Source organism: Ranitomeya variabilis, chromosome 2, assembly GCF_051348905.1.
Source record: "Ranitomeya variabilis isolate aRanVar5 chromosome 2, aRanVar5.hap1, whole genome shotgun sequence".
NCBI classification, from domain to species: Eukaryota; Metazoa; Chordata; class Amphibia; order Anura; family Dendrobatidae; genus Ranitomeya; species Ranitomeya variabilis.
The window spans coordinates 853,443,936-853,466,595 of record NC_135233.1 but is presented as its reverse complement, the minus strand read 5'-3'; the positions used below and the strand labels follow the sequence as shown (position 1 = coordinate 853,466,595).

At 45.2% G+C, this 22,660-nt stretch overlaps 1 protein-coding gene across 1 annotated transcript in view; it reads left to right on the top strand.

Annotated features, from left to right (window-relative positions):
* Positions 1–22,660, top strand: part of LOC143803980 (uncharacterized) — a 245,981-nt gene that overhangs the window by 195,368 nt on the left and 27,953 nt on the right. Inside the window, exons 28-30 of the mRNA XM_077281732.1 lie at positions 19,533–19,658; positions 19,800–19,925; positions 20,412–20,528. Coding sequence (XP_077137847.1) covers positions 19,533–19,658; positions 19,800–19,925; positions 20,412–20,528 — 369 coding nt within the window. The remainder of the gene's footprint in view (positions 1–19,532; positions 19,659–19,799; positions 19,926–20,411; positions 20,529–22,660) is intronic.

Sequence of the window (22,660 nt, the reverse complement as noted above, 5' to 3'; positions counted from 1 at the left end):
GTCCCAAACTCTTCTATGGATGCGATCTCCACTGCTGGTTGTATGTTCTGCGAATATTGCAAATTCGGCGATCGTGAGCCGAACCGAATATTGAAATATTCGCTTATCTCTCATCATTATTCTTTCATCTATAAGGCCTTTACAGGAGTACTTCAGTGCATGTGATGATACATTGTCCTGCATAAAATCTTATCTTTTTCAACGACACATACTATTTCCTTTACCACTGCTTAAAGAAAGTGTGTTCTAAAAATTGGCTATAGGTTTGGAAGTTTATTTTGAGCTCATCTTCATCCCAAAAATGTAAATCTAACACTACTTTAATAAGACTAGCTCAAAGCAGTACCCCATCTCCGCCTTGCTGGCTTCTGAGTAAAAGTGGAGGTCTGTAACCATTGCTGATGCTGCCAAGGACCCATCCATCTGGTCCACCATGAGTCACTCTCACAAAACCTTTGAAAAATCTGTCTTCAGATATTTTTTGACCCAATCTTTACTGAACTTATGTGTCTTGTTCAGAGATGGTCAGGTTTCAGCCTTCCTTACCTTTAGGGTTGAGCGAAACGGGTCGATCATTTTCAAAAGTCGCCGACTTTTGGCTAAGTCGGCGTCTCATGAAACCCGATCCGACCCCTGTGCTTGTCGGCCATGCGGTACGCGACTTTCGCGCCAAAGTCGCGTTTCAATGACGCGAAAAGCGCCATTTCTCAGCCAATGAAGGTGAACGCAGAGTGTGGGCAGCGTGATGACATAGATCCTGGTCCCCACCATCTTAGAGAAGGGCATTGCAGTGATTGGCTTGCTGTCTGCGGCGTCACAGGGGCTATAAAGGGGCGTTCCCGCCGACCGCCATCTTACTGCTGCTGATCTGAGCTTAGGGACAGGTTGCTGCCGCTTCATCAGAAGCAGGGAGAGCGTTAGGCAGGGTCCACTAACCACCAAACCGCTTGTGCTGCAGCGATTTCCACTGTCCAACACCACCTTCGGTGTGCAGGGACTGTGGAAGCTATTTTTTTTTTTTTTTCCCCTCAGCGCTGTAGCTCATTGGGCTGCCCTAGAAGGCTCCGTGATAGCTGTATTGCTGTGTGTACGCCACTGTGGAAACCAACTGCTTTTTTCAAAGCACATATCCTCTTGTTCCTTCCTTTCTGCACAGCTATCTTTTCTGTTTTTCCACACTTTTTATTTAATTTGTGCATCAGTCCACTCCTATTGCTGCCTGCCATACCTGGCTTACATTACTGCAGGGAGATAGTAATTGTAGGACAGTTTTTTTTTTTTTTTTGTTTTTTTTTTTTGTGGGAGATTAAGATTGGCATTTCTGCTACAGTGCCATCCCTGTGTGTGCCATCTCTCACTGAGTGGGCCATAGAAAGCCTATTTATTTTTTCCGTGATTTGTGTTCTAAAATCTACCTCAACACAAAAACAGTACATCAATCAGTGGGAGAAAAATATTGGCCTCAGTCAGGGCTTGTGTGCCACTGCTGTGTGTGCTATCTCTCATTCAGTGGGCTATAGCAAGCCTATTTTTTTTTTTTTTTTTTAATATTATTTGGTTTCTAATTCTCCCTGAAAAAAAAAAAAAAAACCTAAAAAAACAGTGGGAGAATAATATTGCCCTTTCAGCTTGTGTGCCAGTCTTGACTCCTGGGTGTGCCACCTCTCTCCCTCTCATTCAGTGGGCCATAGAAAGCCTATTTATTTATTTTTTTAAATATTATTGGGTTTCTAAAGTCTCCCTGAAAAAACAAAAAATACATAAAAAAACAGTGGGAGAGTAATATTGCCCTTTCAGCTTGTGTGCCAGTCTTGACTCCTGGGTGTGCCACCTCTCTCCCTTTCATTCAGTGGGCCATAGAAAGCCTATTTATTTTTTCCGTGATTTGTGTTCTAAAATCTACCTCAACACAAAAACACTACATCAATCAGTGGGAGAAAAATATTGGCCTCAGTCAGGGCTTGTGTGCCACTGCTGTGTGTGCTATCTCTCATTCAGTGGGCTATAGCAAGCCTATTTTTTTTTTTTTTTTTTTTTTTTTAATATTATTTGGTTTCTAAAGTCTCCCTGAAAAAAAAAAAAAAACATAAAAAAACAGTGGGAGAGTAATATTGCCCTTTCAGCTTGTGTGCCAGTCTTGACTCCTGGGTGTGCCACCTCTCTCCCTTTCATTCAGTGGGCCATAGAAAGCCTATTTATTTTTTCCGTGATTTGTGTTCTAAAATCTACCTCAACACAAAAACACTACATCAATCAGTGGGAGAAAAATATTGGCCTCAGTCAGGGCTTGTGTGCCACTGCTGTGTGTGCTATCTCTCATTCAGTGGGCTATAGCAAGCCTATTTTTTTTTTTTTTTTTTTTTTTAATATTATTTGGTTTCTAAAGTCTCCCTGAAAAAAAAAAAAAAACATAAAAAAACAGTGGGAGAGTAATATTGCCCTTTCAGCTTGTGTGCCAGTCTTGACTCCTGGGTGTGCCACCTCTCTCCCTTTCATTCAGTGGGCCATAGAAAGCCTATTTATTTTTTGGTTTTTTTAATATTATTTGGTTTCTAAAGTCTCCCTGAAAATAAAAAAAAAAAATACATAAAAAAACAGTGGGAGAGTAATATTGCCATTTCAGCTTGTGTGCCAGTCTTGACTCCTGGGTGTGCCACCTCTCTCCCTCTCATTCAGTGGGCCATAGAAAGCCTTGTTTTTTTGTTTTTTTTTTAATATTATTTGGTTTCTAAAGTCTCCCTGAAAATAAAAAAAAAAAACATAAAAAAACAGTGGGAGAGTAATATTGCCATTTCAGCTTGTGTGCCAGTCTTGACTCCTGGGTGTGCCACCTCTCTCTCTAATTGTGGGCCATAGAAAGCCTATTTATTTTTTGGTTTTTTTAATATTATTTGGTTTCTAAAGTCTCCCTGAAAATAAAAAAAAAAAATACATAAAAAAACAGTGGGAGAGTAATATTGCCCTTTCAGCTTGTGTGCCAGTCTTGACTCCTGGGTGTGCCACCTCTCTCCCTTTCATTCAGTGGGCCATAGAAAGCCTATTTATTTTTTGGTTTTTTTAATATTATTTGGTTTCTAAAGTCTCCCTGAAAATAAAAAAAAAAAATACATAAAAAAACAGTGGGAGAGTAATATTGCCATTTCAGCTTGTGTGCCAGTCTTGACTCCTGGGTGTGCCACCTCTCTCCCTCTCATTCAGTGGGCCATAGAAAGCCTTGTTTTTTTGTTTTTTTTTAATATTATTTGGTTTCTAAAGTCTCCCTGAAAATAAAAAAAAAAAACATAAAAAAACAGTGGGAGAGTAATATTGCCATTTCAGCTTGTGTGCCAGTCTTGACTCCTGGGTGTGCCACCTCTCTCTCTAATTGTGGGCCATAGAAAGCCTATTTATTTTTTGGTTTTTTTAATATTATTTGGTTTCTAAAGTCTCCCTGAAAATAAAAAAAAAAAATACATAAAAAAACAGTGGGAGAGTAATATTGCCCTTTCAGCTTGTGTGCCAGTCTTGACTCCTGGGTGTGCCACCTCTCTCCCTTTCATTCAGTGGGCCATAGAAAGCCTATTTATTTTTTGGTTTTTTTAATATTATTTGGTTTCTAAAGTCTCCCTGAAAATAAAAAAAAAAAATACATAAAAAAACAGTGGGAGAGTAATATTGCCATTTCAGCTTGTGTGCCAGTCTTGACTCCTGGGTGTGCCACCTCTCTCTCTAATTGTGGGCCATAGAAAGCCTTTTTATTTTTTTCCTTCATTTGTGTTTTAAAATCAACCTCAACACAAAAACACTACATCAATCAGTGGGAGAAAAATATTGGCCTCAGTCAGGGCTTGTGTGCCACTCCTGTGCGTGCCATCTCTCATTCAGTGGGCCATAGAAAGCCTTGTTTTTTTGTTTTTTTTTTAAATATTATTTGGTTTCTAAAGTCTCACAGAGAAAAAAAAAAAAATAAATTAGGTGGGAGATTAATATTGACATTAGTGCTTGAGTGACAGTCCTGCGTGTGTGTCATCTCTGTGATTTGGTGTCACAGAAAACAGAGTGTGTAACATTGTGCCTGATTTTCCTTGTGGTCTCACCAACCTGTTAAGGGATATTGAAATCATACTGAAGTTATAGCTCACCGTGTAAGTTGTTTGACAGCAACAAATAAAGTTAGTTTGGTTACGATTTTTAAACAATGAGGAAGTCTGGTGCAAGAGGTCGTCGTGGGCGTTCATTGTCAGCTGGTAATGATGGTAGTGGTAGTGGAGCATCAGGTGGTCGTGGGGATAAAAATATTCCACCTAAGTCTGGAGCTGTGGAGCCAGTTTCGTCGTCAGGCTACACAAGGCCTCGAACGCTCTCTTTTCTGGGAGTAGGAAAACCGCTTTTAAAGGCTGAGCAGCAACAGCAAGTTTTGGCTTACATTGCAGACTCAGCCTCTAGCTCTTTTGCCTCCTCTTCCGAAACTGGTAAATGTAAAAGCAGCGCGTCGCTTGTGGATGTTCACGGTCAGGGACAAGTCGCTTCCTTGTCCTCCTCAGCAAAAACTACAACAAGAGAGAAGGATGCAGCAGGCGACACAACGGGTCACTCCATGGAGCTCTTTACACATACCGTCCCTGGCTTAGAAAGTGAAACATTTAACAGGCCATGCCCATTACAAGTAGATTCTGACATGGAGTGCACTGATGCACAGCCACAGCCAGAGTACTATGCTGCTCCTTTGACTCAGACCACCACATTGCCCTCTCAGGGTACAGATCCACAATCAGACCCTGATGAGACTATGTTGCCCCGCCACGAACGCTATACCACCGACCGACACAGTGACACAGACGAAGTTGCACACGAGCTCGAAGAGGAGGTAATAGATGACCCAGTTATTGACCCCGATTGGCAGCCATTGGGGGAACAGGGTGCAGGCGGCAGTAGTTCAGAAGCGGAGGTGGAGGAGGGGCCGCAGCAGGCATCAACATCGCAACAGGTTCCATCTGCCGGGCCCGTATCTGGCCCAAAACGCGTGTCAAAGCCAAAACCTGTTGGAGGACAGCGTGGCCATCCGGTTAAAGCTCAGTCTGCAATCCCTGAAAAGGGATCCGAGTCTAGGAAGAGTGCAGTCTGGCATTTTTTTAAACAACATCCAACTGATCAGCGCAAAGTCATCTGTCAAAAATGTTCAACTAGCTTAAGCAGAGGTCAGAATCTGAAAAGTCTAAATACTAGTTGCATGCATAGACACTTAACCACCATGCATTTTCAAGCCTGGACTAACTACCAAACGTCCCTTAAGGTTGTAGCACCCTCGGCCAATGAAGCTAGTCAGCAACGCAACATCCCTTCCGTCACTGTAAGGCCACCATTTTCCGCACCACCGGCAGTATCTGTGCAGGTTTCTTTGCCAGCCAAAAGCAGTCAGGGTCAGGGAATCACCAGTTTAGTAGGAGGAAATATTGCATCTAGGGCACCGGCGGAAACAATACCGTCTCCAACCGTCTCTCAGTCTGCCATGTACACCGGCACACCCGAAAGTTCCACGATCTCCTGCTCTCCAGTCCAGCTCACCCTACATGAGACTCTGGTTAGAAAAAGGAAGTACTTATCCTCGCATCCGCGTACACAGGGTTTTAACGCCCACATAGCTAGACTAATCTCGTTAGAGATGATGCCCTACCGTTTAGTTGAAAGCGAAGCTTTTAAAGCCCTGATGGAGTACGCTGAACCACGATACGAGCTACCTAGTCGACACTTTTTTTCCAGAAAAGCCATCCCAGCCCTGCACCAGCATGTTAAACAGCGCATCGTCCATGCACTTAGGCAATCTGTGAGTACAAAGGTGCACCTGACTACAGATGCATGGACCAGTAGGCATGGCCAGGGACGTTATGTGTCCATCACGGCACACTGGGTGAATGTGGTGGATGCAGGGTCCACAGGCGACATCAATTTAGGGACAGTTGTGCCTAGCCCACGGTCTAGGAAACAGTTGGCTGTAGGCGTTCGCACCCCCTCCTCCTCCTCCTCGTCCTCCTGCAGAAGCTACAGCTCTTCCACAGAACGCAGTCGGCCAACCACTCCATCGGCAGATGACACTGTTGCACACCAGTTGTCCCATTATGGGCCAGCTACTGCCAAGCGTCAGCAGGCTGTATTGGCTATGAAGTGTTTGGGCGACAACAGACACACCGCGGAAGTTCTGTCCGAGTTCTTGCAACAAGAAACGCAGTCGTGGCTGGGCACAGTAGATCTTGAGGCAGGCAAGGTAGTGAGTGATAACGGAAGGAATTTCATGGCTGCCATCTCCCTTTCCCAACTGAAACACATTCCTTGCCTGGCTCACACCTTAAACCTGGTGGTGCAGTGCTTATTGAAAACTTATCCTGGGTTCTCCGACCTGCTCCTCAAAGTGCGTGCACTTTGCTCACATATCCGACGTTCGCCTGTACACGCCAGCCGTATGCAGACCTATCAGCGGTCTTTGAACCTTCCCCAGCATCGCCTAATCATAGACGTTGCAACAAGGTGGAACTCAACACTGCACATGCTTCAGAGACTGTGCGAACAGAGGCGTGCTGTTATTTATTTGTGGGAGGATACACGGGCAGGCAGTAGGATGGCAGACATGGAGTTGTCAGGTGTGCAGTGGTCGAAGATACAAGACATGTGTCAAGTCCTTCAGTGTTTTGAGGAATGCACACGGCTGGTTAGTGCAGACAACGCCGTAATAAGCATGAGCATCCCCCTAATGCGTCTGCTGATGCAAAGTTTGACGCACATAAAGGAGCAGGCGTCTGCACCAGAGGAAGAGGGAAGCCTTGATGACAGTCAGCCATTGTCTGGTCAGGGCAGTGTACAGGACGAGGTAGCGGGCGAAGAGGAGGTGGAGGACGAGGAGGATGATGGGGATGAGTATATTTTTAATGCGGAAACTTTCACGGGGGCACAGGAAATTGGTTGCGTGTCACGGCCGGGTTCTGGTTTTTTGAGGGACACAAGTGACGTAGATTTGCCTGCAACTGCCCCTCAACCAATCACAACCGGAGATTTGACAACTGGAACTTTGGCCCACATGGCAGATTATGCCTTACGTATCCTAAAAAGGGACACACGCATTACGAAAATGATGAACGATGACGATTACTGGTTGGCCTGCCTCCTTGATCCACGCTATAAAGGCAAATTGCAAAATATTATGCCACATGAGAACTTGGAACTAATATTAGCAACCAAACAATCAACTCTTGTTGACCGTTTGCTTCAGGCATTCCCAGCACACAGCGCACGTGATCGTTCTCACACAAGCTCCAGGGGGCAGCAGACTAGGAGTGTTAGGGGTGCACACATCAGAAGTGGCGTTGGACAGAGGGGTTTTCTGACCAGGTTGTGGAGTGATTTTGCTATGACCGCAGACAGGACAGGTACTGCTGCATCAATTGAAAGTGACAGGAGACAACATTTGTCCAGTATGGTTACTAACTATTTTTCATCCCTTATCGATGTTCTCCCTCAACCGTCATTCCCATTTGATTACTGGGCCTCCAAATTAGACACCTGGCCAGAATTGGCAGAATATGCATTGCAGGAGCTTGCTTGCCCGGCAGCAAGTGTCCTATCAGAAAGAGTATTCAGTGCTGCAGGTTCAATATTAACCGAAAAAAGGACTCGTCTGGCTACCCAAAATGTTGACGATCTAACATTCATTAAAATGAACCACAACTGGATTTCGAAATCTTTTGCCCCACCTTGCCCGGCCGACACCTAGCTTTCCTATGAAAAGCTCTTGCCTGTGAATTACTTTTCTAATGTCTAATTTGCTGCAGCTGATTGTACAGCATACGACATGTTTACACCTCCCTAAATGGCAAAACTCCCCACACAGGGCCGTGGTATCGCGACTTGGCGCAAGCACCCGTGAGACTGCTGTTTGTCTGAAGAGGTGGGTGTGCTCGCTTTTGGTTGACGGCATTGCTACTGGGTCCCTCATAGTACAATGTAGTGTCTCTGGCGGTGGTGGTGCGCACCCAACGTCAGACACACCGTTGTAACATGAGGGGCCCTGGGGCGGTCCCGCCGGCCTCAAGAGAGTTCCCCCCTACCCCAGCTCAAAATGTGCTCTACCACGTGCAAAATTATGTCGCACAGCTCCACCAATCTTTAGTCTATTCGCTGACATCATTCAATGTCTGGCACTGACAATACAAATTTGTAGACATCTATGATGCAACTTAAAGTAGTCTGTGTCTGTGTCCTATATTGGCACCATTAAATAGTTACTGCCAAATTACAATGTCAGAAACTCAGTAGATGAGCCCACCCCTGTACCTAAGTATGCCACCTTTTTTTTTTGTTTTGGTTGTTTTGCGAGACATTAACATCTATTTATATTTTGGGAGTACTGGGACAGACACTCCTTGCACTACTCCTCCACTCACCACCAAGCTGCCTGTGTAACCGCTGTAAAACTGCCATGAGCCTATTGTTTGTTATTTTAGGCCTTTGATAGCCTGTCTGCGGTCCCTACTTTAAATACTCCTCCACTGACCACCAAGCTGCCTGCCCGTGTATCCATGTAACCGCTGTGAAACTGCCATGAGCCTATTGTTTGTTATGTTAGGCCTTTGATAGCCTGTCTGCGGTCCCTACTTTAAATACTCCTCCACTGACCAGACCACTGCTGCCCGTGTACCCCTGGAACCAATTATAAAGTGCCTACAGCCAGCCCATTTTCTTATGTTAGGCCTTTGAAGCCTGTCTGCGGTCCCTACTTTAAATACTCCTCCACTGACCAGACCACTGCTGCCCGTGTACCCCTGGAACCAATTATAAAGTGCCTACAGCCAGCCCATTTTCTTATGTTAGGCCTTTGAAGCCTTTCTGCGGTCCCTACTTTAAATACTCCTCCACTCACCACCACCAAGCTGCCTGCCCGTGTATCCATGTAACCGCTGTGAAACTGCCATGAGCCTATTGTTTGTTATTTTAGGCCTTTGATAGCCTGTCTGCGGTCCCTACTTTAAATACTCCTCCACTCACCACCAAGCTGCCTGCCCGTGTATCCATGTAACCGCTGTGAAACTGCCATCATGAGCCTATTGTTTGTTATGTTAGGCCTTTGATAGCCTGTCTGCGGTCCCTACTTTAAATACTCCTCCACTGACCAGACCACTGCTGCCCGTGTACCCCTGGAACCAATTATAAAGTGCCTACAGCCAGCCCATTTTCTTATGTTAGGCCTTTGATAGCCTGTGTGCGGTCCCTACTTTAAATACTCCTCCACTCACCACCAAGCTGCCTGCCCGTGTATCCATGTAACCGCTGTGAAACTGCCATCATGAGCCTATTGTTTGTTATGTTAGGCCTTTGATAGCCTGTCTGCGGTCCCTACTTTAAATACTCCTCCACTGACCAGACCACTGCTGCCCGTGTACCCCTGGAACCAATTATAAAGTGCCTACAGCCAGCCCATTTTCTTATGTTAGGCCTTTGAAGCCTGTCTGCGGTCCCTACTTTAAATACTCCTCCACTCACCACCACCAAGCTGCCTGCCCGTGTATCCATGTAACCGCTGTGAAACTGCCATGAGCCTATTGTTTGTTATTTTAGGCCTTTGATAGCCTGTGTGCGGTCCCTACTTTAAATACTCCTCCACTCACCACCAAGCTGCCTGCCCGTGTATCCATGTAACCGCTGTGAAACTGCCATGAGCCTATTGTTTGTTATTTTAGGCCTTTGATAGCCTGTGTGCGGTCCCTACTTTAAATACTCCTCCACTCACCACCAAGCTGCCTGCCCGTGTATCCATGTAACCGCTGTGAAACTGCCATGAGCCTATTGTTTGTTATGTTAGGCCTTTGATAGCCTGTCTGCGGTCCCTACTTTAAATACTCCTCCACTGACCAGACCACTGCTGCCCGTGTACCCCTGGAACCAATTATAAAGTGCCTACAGCCAGCCCATTTTCTTATGTTAGGCCTTTGAAGCCTGTCTGCGGTCCCTACTTTAAATACTCCTCCACTGACCAGACCACTGCTGCCCGTGTACCCCTGGAACCAATTATAAAGTGCCTACAGCCAGCCCATTTTCTTATGTTAGGCCTTTGAAGCCTTTCTGCGGTCCCTACTTTAAATACTCCTCCACTCACCACCACCAAGCTGCCTGCCCGTGTATCCATGTAACCGCTGTGAAACTGCCATGAGCCTATTGTTTGTTATTTTAGGCCTTTGATAGCCTGTCTGCGGTCCCTACTTTAAATACTCCTCCACTCACCACCAAGCTGCCTGTGTATCCATGTAACCGCTGTAAAACTGCCATGAGCCTATTGTTTGTTATTTTAGGCCTTTGATAGCCTGTCTGCGGTCCCTACTTTAAATACTCCTCCACTGACCAGACCACTGCTGCCCGTGTACCCCTGGAACCAATTATAAAGTGCCTACAGCCAGCCCATTTTCTTATGTTAGGCCTTTGAAGCCTGTCTGCGGTCCCTACTTTAAATACTCCTCCACTCACCACCACCAAGCTGCCTGCCCGTGTATCCATGTAACCGCTGTGAAACTGCCATGAGCCTATTGTTTGTTATTTTAGGCCTTTGATAGCCTGTCTGCGGTCCCTACTTTAAATACTCCTCCACTCACCACCAAGCTGCCTGCCCGTGTATCCATGTAACCGCTGTGAAACTGCCATCATGAGCCTATTGTTTGTTATGTTAGGCCTTTGATAGCCTGTCTGCGGTCCCTACTTTAAATACTCCTCCACTGACCAGACCACTGCTGCCCGTGTACCCCTGGAACCAATTATAAAGTGCCTACAGCCAGCCCATTTTCTTATGTTAGGCCTTTGATAGCCTGTCTGCGGTCCCTACTTTAAATACTCCTCCACTCACCACCAAGCTGCCTGCCCGTGTATCCATGTAACCGCTGTGAAACTGCCATCATGAGCCTATTGTTTGTTATGTTAGGCCTTTGATAGCCTGTCTGCGGTCCCTACTTTAAATACTCCTCCACTGACCAGACCACTGCTGCCCGTGTACCCCTGGAACCAATTATAAAGTGCCTACAGCCAGCCCATTTTCTTATGTTAGGCCTTTGAAGCCTGTCTGCGGTCCCTACTTTAAATACTCCTCCACTCACCACCACCAAGCTGCCTGCCCGTGTATCCATGTAACCGCTGTGAAACTGCCATGAGCCTATTGTTTGTTATTTTAGGCCTTTGATAGCCTGTGTGCGGTCCCTACTTTAAATACTCCTCCACTCACCACCAAGCTGCCTGCCCGTGTATCCATGTAACCGCTGTGAAACTGCCATGAGCCTATTGTTTGTTATGTTAGGCCTTTGATAGCCTGTCTGCGGTCCCTACTTTAAATACTCCTCCACTGACCAGACCACTGCTGCCCGTGTACCCCTGGAACCAATTATAAAGTGCCTACACCCAGCCCATTTTCTTATGTTAGGCCTTTGAAGCCTGTCTGCGGTCCCTACTTTAAATACTCCTCCACTGACCAGACCACTGCTGCCCGTGTACCCCTGGAACCAATTATAAAGTGCCTACAGCCAGCCCATTTTCTTATGTTAGGCCTTTGAAGCCTTTCTGCGGTCCCTACTTTAAATACTCCTCCACTCACCACCACCAAGCTGCCTGCCCGTGTATCCATGTAACCGCTGTGAAACTGCCATGAGCCTATTGTTTGTTATTTTAGGCCTTTGATAGCCTGTCTGCGGTCCCTACTTTAAATACTCCTCCACTCACCACCAAGCTGCCTGTGTATCCATGTAACCGCTGTAAAACTGCCATGAGCCTATTGTTTGTTATTTTAGGCCTTTGATAGCCTGTCTGCGGTCCCTACTTTAAATACTCCTCCACTGACCAGACCACTGCTGCCCGTGTACCCCTGGAACCAATTATAAAGTGCCTACAGCCAGCCCATTTTCTTATGTTAGGCCTTTGAAGCCTGTCTGCGGTCCCTACTTTAAATACTCCTCCACTCACCACCACCAAGCTGCCTGCCCGTGTATCCATGTAACCGCTGTGAAACTGCCATGAGCCTATTGTTTGTTATTTTAGGCCTTTGATAGCCTGTCTGCGGTCCCTACTTTAAATACTCCTCCACTCACCACCAAGCTGCCTGCCCGTGTATCCATGTAACCGCTGTGAAACTGCCATCATGAGCCTATTGTTTGTTATGTTAGGCCTTTGATAGCCTGTCTGCGGTCCCTACTTTAAATACTCCTCCACTGACCAGACCACTGCTGCCCGTGTACCCCTGGAACCAATTATAAAGTGCCTACAGCCAGCCCATTTTCTTATGTTAGGCCTTTGATAGCCTGTCTGCGGTCCCTACTTTAAATACTCCTCCACTCACCACCAAGCTGCCTGCCCGTGTATCCATGTAACCGCTGTGAAACTGCCATCATGAGCCTATTGTTTGTTATGTTAGGCCTTTGATAGCCTGTCTGCGGTCCCTACTTTAAATACTCCTCCACTGACCAGACCACTGCTGCCCGTGTACCCCTGGAACCAATTATAAAGTGCCTACAGCCAGCCCATTTTCTTATGTTAGGCCTTTGAAGCCTGTCTGCGGTCCCTACTTTAAATACTCCTCCACTCACCACCACCAAGCTGCCTGCCCGTGTATCCATGTAACCGCTGTGAAACTGCCATGAGCCTATTGTTTGTTATTTTAGGCCTTTGATAGCCTGTGTGCGGTCCCTACTTTAAATACTCCTCCACTCACCACCAAGCTGCCTGCCCGTGTATCCATGTAACCGCTGTGAAACTGCCATGAGCCTATTGTTTGTTATTTTAGGCCTTTGATAGCCTGTGTGCGGTCCCTACTTTAAATACTCCTCCACTCACCACCAAGCTGCCTGCCCGTGTATCCATGTAACCGCTGTGAAACTGCCATGAGCCTATTGTTTGTTATGTTAGGCCTTTGATAGCCTGTCTGCGGTCCCTACTTTAAATACTCCTCCACTGACCAGACCACTGCTGCCCGTGTACCCCTGGAACCAATTATAAAGTGCCTACAGCCAGCCCATTTTCTTATGTTAGGCCTTTGAAGCCTGTCTGCGGTCCCTACTTTAAATACTCCTCCACTGACCAGACCACTGCTGCCCGTGTACCCCTGGAACCAATTATAAAGTGCCTACAGCCAGCCCATTTTCTTATGTTAGGCCTTTGAAGCCTTTCTGCGGTCCCTACTTTAAATACTCCTCCACTCACCACCACCAAGCTGCCTGCCCGTGTATCCATGTAACCGCTGTGAAACTGCCATGAGCCTATTGTTTGTTATTTTAGGCCTTTGATAGCCTGTCTGCGGTCCCTACTTTAAATACTCCTCCACTCACCACCAAGCTGCCTGTGTATCCATGTAACCGCTGTAAAACTGCCATGAGCCTATTGTTTGTTATTTTAGGCCTTTGATAGCCTGTCTGCGGTCCCTACTTTAAATACTCCTCCACTGACCAGACCACTGCTGCCCGTGTACCCCTGGAACCAATTATAAAGTGCCTACAGCCAGCCCATTTTCTTATGTTAGGCCTTTGAAGCCTGTCTGCGGTCCCTACTTTAAATACTCCTCCACTCACCACCACCAAGCTGCCTGCCCGTGTATCCATGTAACCGCTGTGAAACTGCCATGAGCCTATTGTTTGTTATTTTAGGCCTTTGATAGCCTGTCTGCGGTCCCTACTTTAAATACTCCTCCACTCACCACCAAGCTGCCTGCCCGTGTATCCATGTAACCGCTGTGAAACTGCCATCATGAGCCTATTGTTTGTTATGTTAGGCCTTTGATAGCCTGTCTGCGGTCCCTACTTTAAATACTCCTCCACTGACCAGACCACTGCTGCCCGTGTACCCCTGGAACCAATTATAAAGTGCCTACAGCCAGCCCATTTTCTTATGTTAGGCCTTTGATAGCCTGTCTGCGGTCCCTACTTTAAATACTCCTCCACTCACCACCAAGCTGCCTGCCCGTGTATCCATGTAACCGCTGTGAAACTGCCATCATGAGCCTATTGTTTGTTATGTTAGGCCTTTGATAGCCTGTCTGCGGTCCCTACTTTAAATACTCCTCCACTGACCAGACCACTGCTGCCCGTGTACCCCTGGAACCAATTATAAAGTGCCTACAGCCAGCCCATTTTCTTATGTTAGGCCTTTGAAGCCTGTCTGCGGTCCCTACTTTAAATACTCCTCCACTCACCACCACCAAGCTGCCTGCCCGTGTATCCATGTAACCGCTGTGAAACTGCCATGAGCCTATTGTTTGTTATTTTAGGCCTTTGATAGCCTGTGTGCGGTCCCTACTTTAAATACTCCTCCACTCACCACCAAGCTGCCTGCCCGTGTATCCATGTAACCGCTGTAAAACTGCAATGAGCCTATTGTTTGTTATTTTAGGCCTTTGATAGCCTGTCTGCGGCCCCTACTTGCAATACTCCTCCACTGACCACAATGCTGCCTGGAGTGCCTGCCTGTGTATCCATGTAACCGATGTAAAACTGCCATGACTGCCTACTGTTTGTTATTTTAGGCCTTTGATAGCCTGTCTGCAGCCCCTACTTGCAATACTCCTCCACTGACCACACCAATGCTGCCCGTGTACCCCTGGAACCTATTTAAAAGTTCATAGAGCCTAGTTATATATTTTATTTACTATTAATAAGGCCATGATGGACTACGCTGTACCACGCTACAAGCTAACCAGTCGACACTTCTTTTGCGAGAAAAGCCATCCCAACCCTCCACCAGCATGTAGAAGACCGCATTGTCCATGCACTCTGGCAATCTGTGAGTACAAAGGTGCACCTGACAACAGACGCATGGACCTGTAGGCATGGCCACGGAAGATTACGTGTCCATTACGGCGCAATGGGTTAATGTGGTGGATGCATGGTCCACAGGGGACAGCCTACTAAGTCTGTCTGCAGTCCCTAATTCAAATTGTGCTCCACTGTCTAAATCGGAACTTCCACCTTCTGGCTTTCGGCCTATAGTATCAGAAATTAAACTGCATTTGGCCTTCAACTTTGGTTAGGGCCTACTAACGGCTTCTGCCCCTCCCTGGTGTTGCCCTCAACTAAATAAAGCTGAGCTTCAACCTTCTGCTCCAAATTACCATTTTGAAAAATGCAATAGGCTTTTCAGGCCTACTAAAGGAGTCTGTCTGTGTGCCCCTCCCTGGTGTTGTCCTCAACTAAATAAAGCTGAGCTTCAACCTTCCGGCTCTCATTATGTGGTTTTAAAAAAAAAAAAGGTGGTTAGGGCCTACTAACGGCTTCTGCCCCTCCCTGGTGTTGTCCTCAACTAAATAAAGCTGAGCTTCAACCTTCCGGCTCTCATTATGTGGTTTTAAAAAAAAAAAAGGTGGTTAGGGCCTACTAACGGCTTCTGCCCCTCCCTGGTGTTGTCCTCAACTAAATAAAGCTGAGCTTCAACCTTCCGGCTCTCATTATGTGGTTTTAAAAAAAAAAAAGGTGGTTAGGGCCTACTAACGGCTTCTGCCCCTCCCTGGTGTTGTCCTCAACTAAATAAAGCTGAGCTTCAACCTTCCGGCTCTCATTATGTGGTTTTAAAAAAAAAAAAGGTGGTTAGGGCCTACTAACGGCTTCTGCCCCTCCCTGGTGTTGTCCTCAACTAAATAAAGCTGAGCTTCAACCTTCCGGCTCTCATTATGTGGTTTTAAAAAAAAAAAAGGTGGTTAGGGCCTACTAACGGCTTCTGCCCCTCCCTGGTGTTGTCCTCAACTAAATAAAGCTGAGCTTCAACCTTCCGGCTCTCATTATGTGGTTTTAAAAAAAAAAAAGGTGGTTAGGGCCTACTAACGGCTTCTGCCCCTCCCTGGTGTTGTCCTCAACTAAATAAAGCTGAGCTTCAACCTTCCGGCTCTCATTATGTGGTTTTAAAAAAAAAAAAGGTGGTTAGGGCCTACTAACGGCTTCTGCCCCTCCCTGGTGTTGTCCTCAACTAAATAAAGCTGAGCTTCAACCTTCCGGCTCTCATTATGTGGTTTTAAAAAAAAAAAAGGTGGTTAGGGCCTACTAACGGCTTCTGCCCCTCCCTGGTGTTGTCCTCAACTAAATAAAGCTGAGCTTCAACCTTCCGGCTCTCATTATGTGGTTTTAAAAAAAAAAAAGGTGGTTAGGGCCTACTAACGGCTTCTGCCCCTCCCTGGTGTTGTCCTCAACTAAATAAAGCTGAGCTTCAACCTTCCGGCTCTCATTATGTGGTTTTAAAAAAAAAAAAGGTGGTTAGGGCCTACTAACGGCTTCTGCCCCTCCCTGGTGTTGTCCTCAACTAAATAAAGCTGAGCTTCAACCTTCCGGCTCTCATTATGTGGTTTTAAAAAAAAAAAAGGTGGTTAGGGCCTACTAACGGCTTCTGCCCCTCCCTGGTGTTGCCCTCAACTAAATAAAGCTGAGCTTCAACCTTCTGCTCCAAATTACCATTTTAAAAAATGCAATAGGCTTTTCCGGCCTACTAAAGGTGTCTGCCCCTCCCTGGTGTTGTCCTCAACTGAACAAAGCTGAGCTTCCACATTCTGGCTTTCGCCCTATACTATCAGATATTAAACTGCATTTGGCCTACTAGTGTGGTTAGGCCCTTGAAACAGTGTCTGCTGCTCTTGGGTTTGCTACTCCACTGAACAAAGCAATGCCGCCTGTTTAGTCCTGTTACCAATTTTGAACTGCATGTAGCCTACTTTATTCTTTGGCCCTATATCTGTTTCCTCCTCATCCTGCCCATTGCCCAGCCACTGCTAAATGAGTCTGCTGGTACATTGACCGAGACCACTACATTCCCCTTGTACTCTACACAGCCAGAATCTGTCCCTGCTGAAAGTAAGGTTCCCCTTCCCGCATGTTATACCACCTTACACAGGGACAAAGAGGAAGGTGCAGATGAAAGTGCAGGTTCCTTCATCAGGTGGGGGGGCATACTCGTTGGCGACGTCACTGGCACAGGGCCCCTCAGAGTACGCAAAAGTGTCGCTGCTGGTGGGAGGCGCCCCCGCCATGCAAACACACCGCCGTACTTTGAGGGGCCCTGTGCCAGTGGCAATGCGAACGAGTGGGGCCCCCCCCTGCTTGCTCAGGATCACAGCACTTGCAACTTTTAAATAATTACCTTTCCCTGCAACACCGCCGTGACGTAGTCCGCATTTCCTGGGCCCACGAAAAACTTGAGCCGGCCCTACTCCCCCCACAACTTTTGCCAAATGACCCCCAATTCCCTATGCCCAACTATTATTATAAAGTTAATTAAGATTGACAAGCTTCAGAAACAAGAATGGATGTTTTTGGCATTAAAATGGGCACTGTAGGTGTTTTCCTGGCCTCCACTCACTGCCGACTATGCTTCCCCATTGACTTGCATTGGGTTTCGTGTTTCGGTCGATCCCCGACTTTTAGCGATAATCGGCCGACTGCACTCGACTCGACTCTGGACAAAATCGGGTTTCCCAAAACCCTACTCGATCTTAAAAAAATGAAAGTCGCTCAACCCTACTTACCTTGGCCATGTCTTTGAACATTGAACATCTTGCACTTCTGGGCACTCCTGGAAGGTTGCAGTTCTTAAATGTGGCAGCACTGTAGGATAATGGGTTCCTGGTCACTTCAAATTTGACTCACATTTTTGCGACTCTGCTGACTATTTGCAACAAAACTTTAAATGGATCTGTGATCACGCCCCAATATCTCTCAAGAGTGCTATATCCCTGTGTAAAACTTGTAACAATTTTTGATTTTTCAGTCAGTTAAATCTCTTTTTTTGGTCCATTTTTTCATAGGGAAAACAAGCTACCTAATAATTTTGAGCACCTTGATCAAGGGTGTTTATATTCTTAGGTAAGACTCTGCTTCATTGCACAAATACATGCACCTGATCTGTTTCATCCAATAAGCATTCAAGTTTATACTACAGTTTGGAGTCATAACTATGGAGGCAAATTATAATATGGTAAAAATACTCACTTACCTAATAAGTGTGCAAACAGTGTATATAAATGAATAATATTTAGTTAGGTAGTGCATAGAGGTATACTGGCATTTAGAGCGATACCTCTAAATACCAGTAAAATAAGCCTATTAATAAGAACGTTATGTATAGATGTAGCCACAGAGTTAATTTTGTATGGCCTCCCTTTGGTTTGGGGAGGGCTATATTTACCCACCTTCATCTGGGGATCCAGGTCAGTGATACATCTGTTCTGACTGTGTGTCAGACCCCCTGGTGTGCTTGCATACTGTGTAGTTTTTTTGCCTTCTCGTGGATGATCCGGTTAGTGTTCTCGTTTTGTGCATTGCTTTGTGATTCGGTGCTTACTGTCTGTTTCTGGCTCTGACTTTCAGCTTGGTACTCTTACTAATCTCCTGTCTGCCCCATTTGTACTGCACAGCTATCTCTGGCTACCTGACCTTTTGCTACATCCTGACCACTCTCAGTGTCTCAGTCTTTGGTACTTCATCGACCTTCTGGCTTGACTTTGGCAAGTTCAGACTACTCTCCGGTTTGCTGGTCACAGCCGCTACTCGGCATCTGGCTCCGCCTCCGGCCCCTCCCCCAGTGGTCACGTGTTTCAGGTCCTGCGCTCCGGCAAGTAAGCTCACTGTAGCACTCCCCTATCACCCCCCTGTCCTTCTTTATCTTGTGCACAAACTCCTGCTGTAAGGTTGCCGCAGGGTTCTTGATACAAACTCCTTACAGATGTTGTCCTTGGTTGGATTTTAACCCAGGACCCCAGCTCTGTAAGGCTACAGTGCTAACCACTGAGCCACCGTGCTGCCCTGACTTCAAGAGAAGCAGAGAATTAAGGAGAACCTCTCTGCACTATTTTTAAAGTACAGACATGGCTGTAATGGAGCTGTAGTTCAGATTTAATTGATACCTGTGTTGAAGAATTTGCTTTGTTGTTCTTTTGTAATCATCATTTAAAGTTATATGCTATCTAGTTTGCTGTTTACTAAGGCTGGACATTGTATAGCATCTACTTCTCCATTTCTGTGTATTCCCCATTGCTTCCATCTTTCTCCAGTCTTTGAATGGCAGGTCACTGCTTTTTTAGTGAGTTCTCGGCTTTGTTACATTTGAAGTCATTGCCATAGGTGGCACATAAACACACATATCTAAAATATATAATTGAGCCAAGAACTCAATCTCTGCATGCACCACATATGGCAGTGATGGCATAGGCAATGTATTCTGTAATTTTCAAAAGTTTACTTTTGTGTGAAAGCCATAATTGCACTTTTGAAATTTCCAAAAGCCTTTGCATACAAAAGATATCAATCCAATATGTATCATTATTTAATGAAGAACATCGACCTAGAGATGTAATATACCATGTTATAATATTGACATCACTGTTTAGGACAGGACAAATTGATGAATTATGGATATGTGGATATAGTTAATCAACGGTGAGCTTACCAGGTGACTTGGAATAGCCACCTATGTTTGTCATGCAGGAGAATCATGTTTTGATGGTTCTGTGAAGTTGCATTTCCTGTACATTTACCTTTTTCGTGTCAATAAATATAATTATCTGTTTCCAGATATCAATGAATGCTTTCTTAATATATCTGATTGTGAGCAACTTTGCATTAATACTCTGGATGGATACAACTGTAGCTGTGATGCCGGCTATGACGTGAATGAGAGGAACAGCTCTACGTGTGTCGGTATGTCCTGTAATCCATTCTGTCCGTCAAATTAACATTGCTTTACATTATTGTTAATGGTATATTAGTGGAAATATGGGATTCTACTAATAGCACACAGAGAAAATTCTAGAAAATATTATTCTGTCTGTTTTTCTTCAGACATTGATGAGTGTAATAATGGTGACAACAAATGTGCTAACAATACTGACTGTACAAACCTTCCTGGAAATTATAGCTGTGGATGTAAATCTGGATATGAAGGAAATCCGTTTGTACTCTGCACTGGTAGGTTCCATTGAACTGCAAAAAAGTTTTAACTTTATTTACCTCACTATCATCTTGTAATATTTCTCTGCTGTTAATTGCATGTATTATATACTGTACATTGTCTATCTATCTATCTATCTATCTATCTATCTATCTATCTATCTATCTATCTATCTATCTATCTATAGATCTATCTATAGATCTAGTGCAAAAAAGATGAAGACAGCATTCCTTCTCGGTGCCTTGAGAAAGGCTCACAGCTTGAGCTAAAACATTGCAAGAGCTTATATGGGCAAATAAACCACTATAGTTTTTCTAAGAAAGAGTGCTGTCTTTTTTTTGTACTATATTGAGAATCAGTCTATGCCTGGAAGGTCTGGCACCCATTTTTCACATCCTGCTTGCTTTTCAACTTTCTTTTATATTTATCTATCTCTGGCCTTCTATATATCTATTATTTTTATGCCTTAAAATCTACTCATTGAATACTTATTTCACCAACAGATATCAATGAATGCGCAGATAACACTTCCTCCTGTCCCTATCAATCAATCTGTGTTAATACTGATGGATCCTATGACTGTGAATGTCTGCCAGGATTCACGGGAGAAGAATGTTTAGGTAAGGTCTACAGTAATTAAAAAAGTAAGTTCCACTTCATTGGATTTCCCCACTAGTACTTTATCAGAAGATTTGTAACCAATTCATCACTGATGGGCAAACCCGAACGGGAAAGTTAGTACGGATCCCAAACATGCGCTTCTCCAGGAAGTCCATGTTACTGTTTAGGTTCGAAAGCCAGAAAAAAGGGCAGCTAATCAACAAGCTTTACTGTGTGGGCACTTCCATCTCAGTCAAAGCCATGTTAAGTATTGGCATGGCTGTGATTGGCTGGCGCACACTGTGTAAAAAAAACTGAAAAGACTTGAGGTCTTGTCTATTTTTGATAACCAGCTTAGGCAAAACCCACAGGCTGCAGCCCCCATCTGTGAGCTTTGTCTTGGCTAGTTATCTGTTGTTGTTTTTAAATAAAAAAAAGTAAAAAACGACATAGGGTCCCCCACTTTTGATTTTCCAACCAAGCTATTGCAGACAGCTGGGGGCTGGTATTCTCAAACTGGAAAGGGGCGATGGATACTGGCCCTCCCCAGCCTAATAAAAGCAATCTGCAGCGATCCCAGAAAAGGCATATCTATTAGATGCCCAATTCTGGTGCTTTGCCCAGCTCTTCCCACTTCCCCTGGTGAGGTGGTAATTGGGGCAATTGTATTTCAGTTGGTGTTAGATTTTTAATGTCAGCTAACAGGGTGTCAGTCCAGGGATTAGTAATGGTGAGGCGTCTATAAGACACCCCAATTACTAACCTCATAGTAAAATATAATGAAGTAACAGACAGAGTAAAGTCCTTTAATTGAAATAAACACACAGACGGACTCCATTATTTGAAATAAAAACTCCCCAATGCGCTTTTACCCATTCATTCACAAAAAATGTAACTAAAGAAGCAAAGATATTCTCACCTTTCTGCCTGTAATCCATTAATGGCCATGTCCTACGATGATCTGGATGGTTTGGAAAGCAGTCACATCAATGATGTGAGACCACTAGTGCTTACTAGGGTTGAGCGACCTTGACTTTTTTAGGGTCGAGTCATGTTTCACGAAACCCGACTGTTGGAAAAGTCGAGTCGGGCGAAATCGGCCGATTACTGCGCAAAGTTGAGGATCGGCCGGAACACGAAACCCTATGCACGTCAATGGGGATTTTTTTTTTTTCTCTCTCTCTCTCTCTCTCTCTCTCTCTCCCCCTCCGTCCCAGCATAGAAAATTTCGTTTTACACATTCCAAATCGCTACTGCGCACAAGCGATAAAATGATGATAGGCGTGCACGCCCTAACCCCTATGTCATCACTCTGCCCACGCTCCTTCATTGGCTGTAAAAATGGCGCTAAACGCGTCATACGAAACACGACTTTGGCGCCAAGATCGCGTACCGCATGGCCGACCCCACACAGGGATCGGGTCGGGTTTCATGAGACGCCGACTTTACCAAAAGTCGGCGACTTATGAAAATGAACGATCCGTTTCGCTCAACCCTAGTGCTTACTGATTTCTCAGTAATGGAGGACTGGATTGACCATGTAAAGCTATTGCTGGACTTGTCATTGAAAAGGCTACATTCCCATAGTTTACAGTGTTAAATTCTTCTGACAAATTCCTTTTAAATAGTAATTGATCTGCAGTACCTCAAAGCAGCATGCTACACAATGATAGGAGCCCTGCTGTTCTGCTGTTCACTGTTTACATCAGACCACTGCTAAAAATTCTAACAGCTGATCAGTAGTGGTGTCAGTAGTGTGATATTAAAGTGAATCTGTCAGCAGGTTTTTGCTATGTAATCTGAAGACAACATGAAATAGAGGCTAAATCACAGAATTTAGAGATGTTTTACTTCTCAAAGTGCGTGCTGTTGTTTACTAACTGTGAAGGATCTATCACTAAGAGATTAACATTGCAGGACTAGTCTGGCAACACCCTCCTGTGATAAGGACCTCACTGTCTATGGACTTCATAGACAGAGAGCCTGGGGTGGGCGGGATTATCTTTCTCAGCTCTGCTTCATTCTAAATCTAAAAGCTCTGGTTGTGTGGAAATGGTTGCACCTAGTAACCTAAGTGATACATCATTGGATTCAGCTTCTCTTTGCCTACATTATGGTGCTCTCAGTTGAGGTAAAAAAAAACCTGATGATC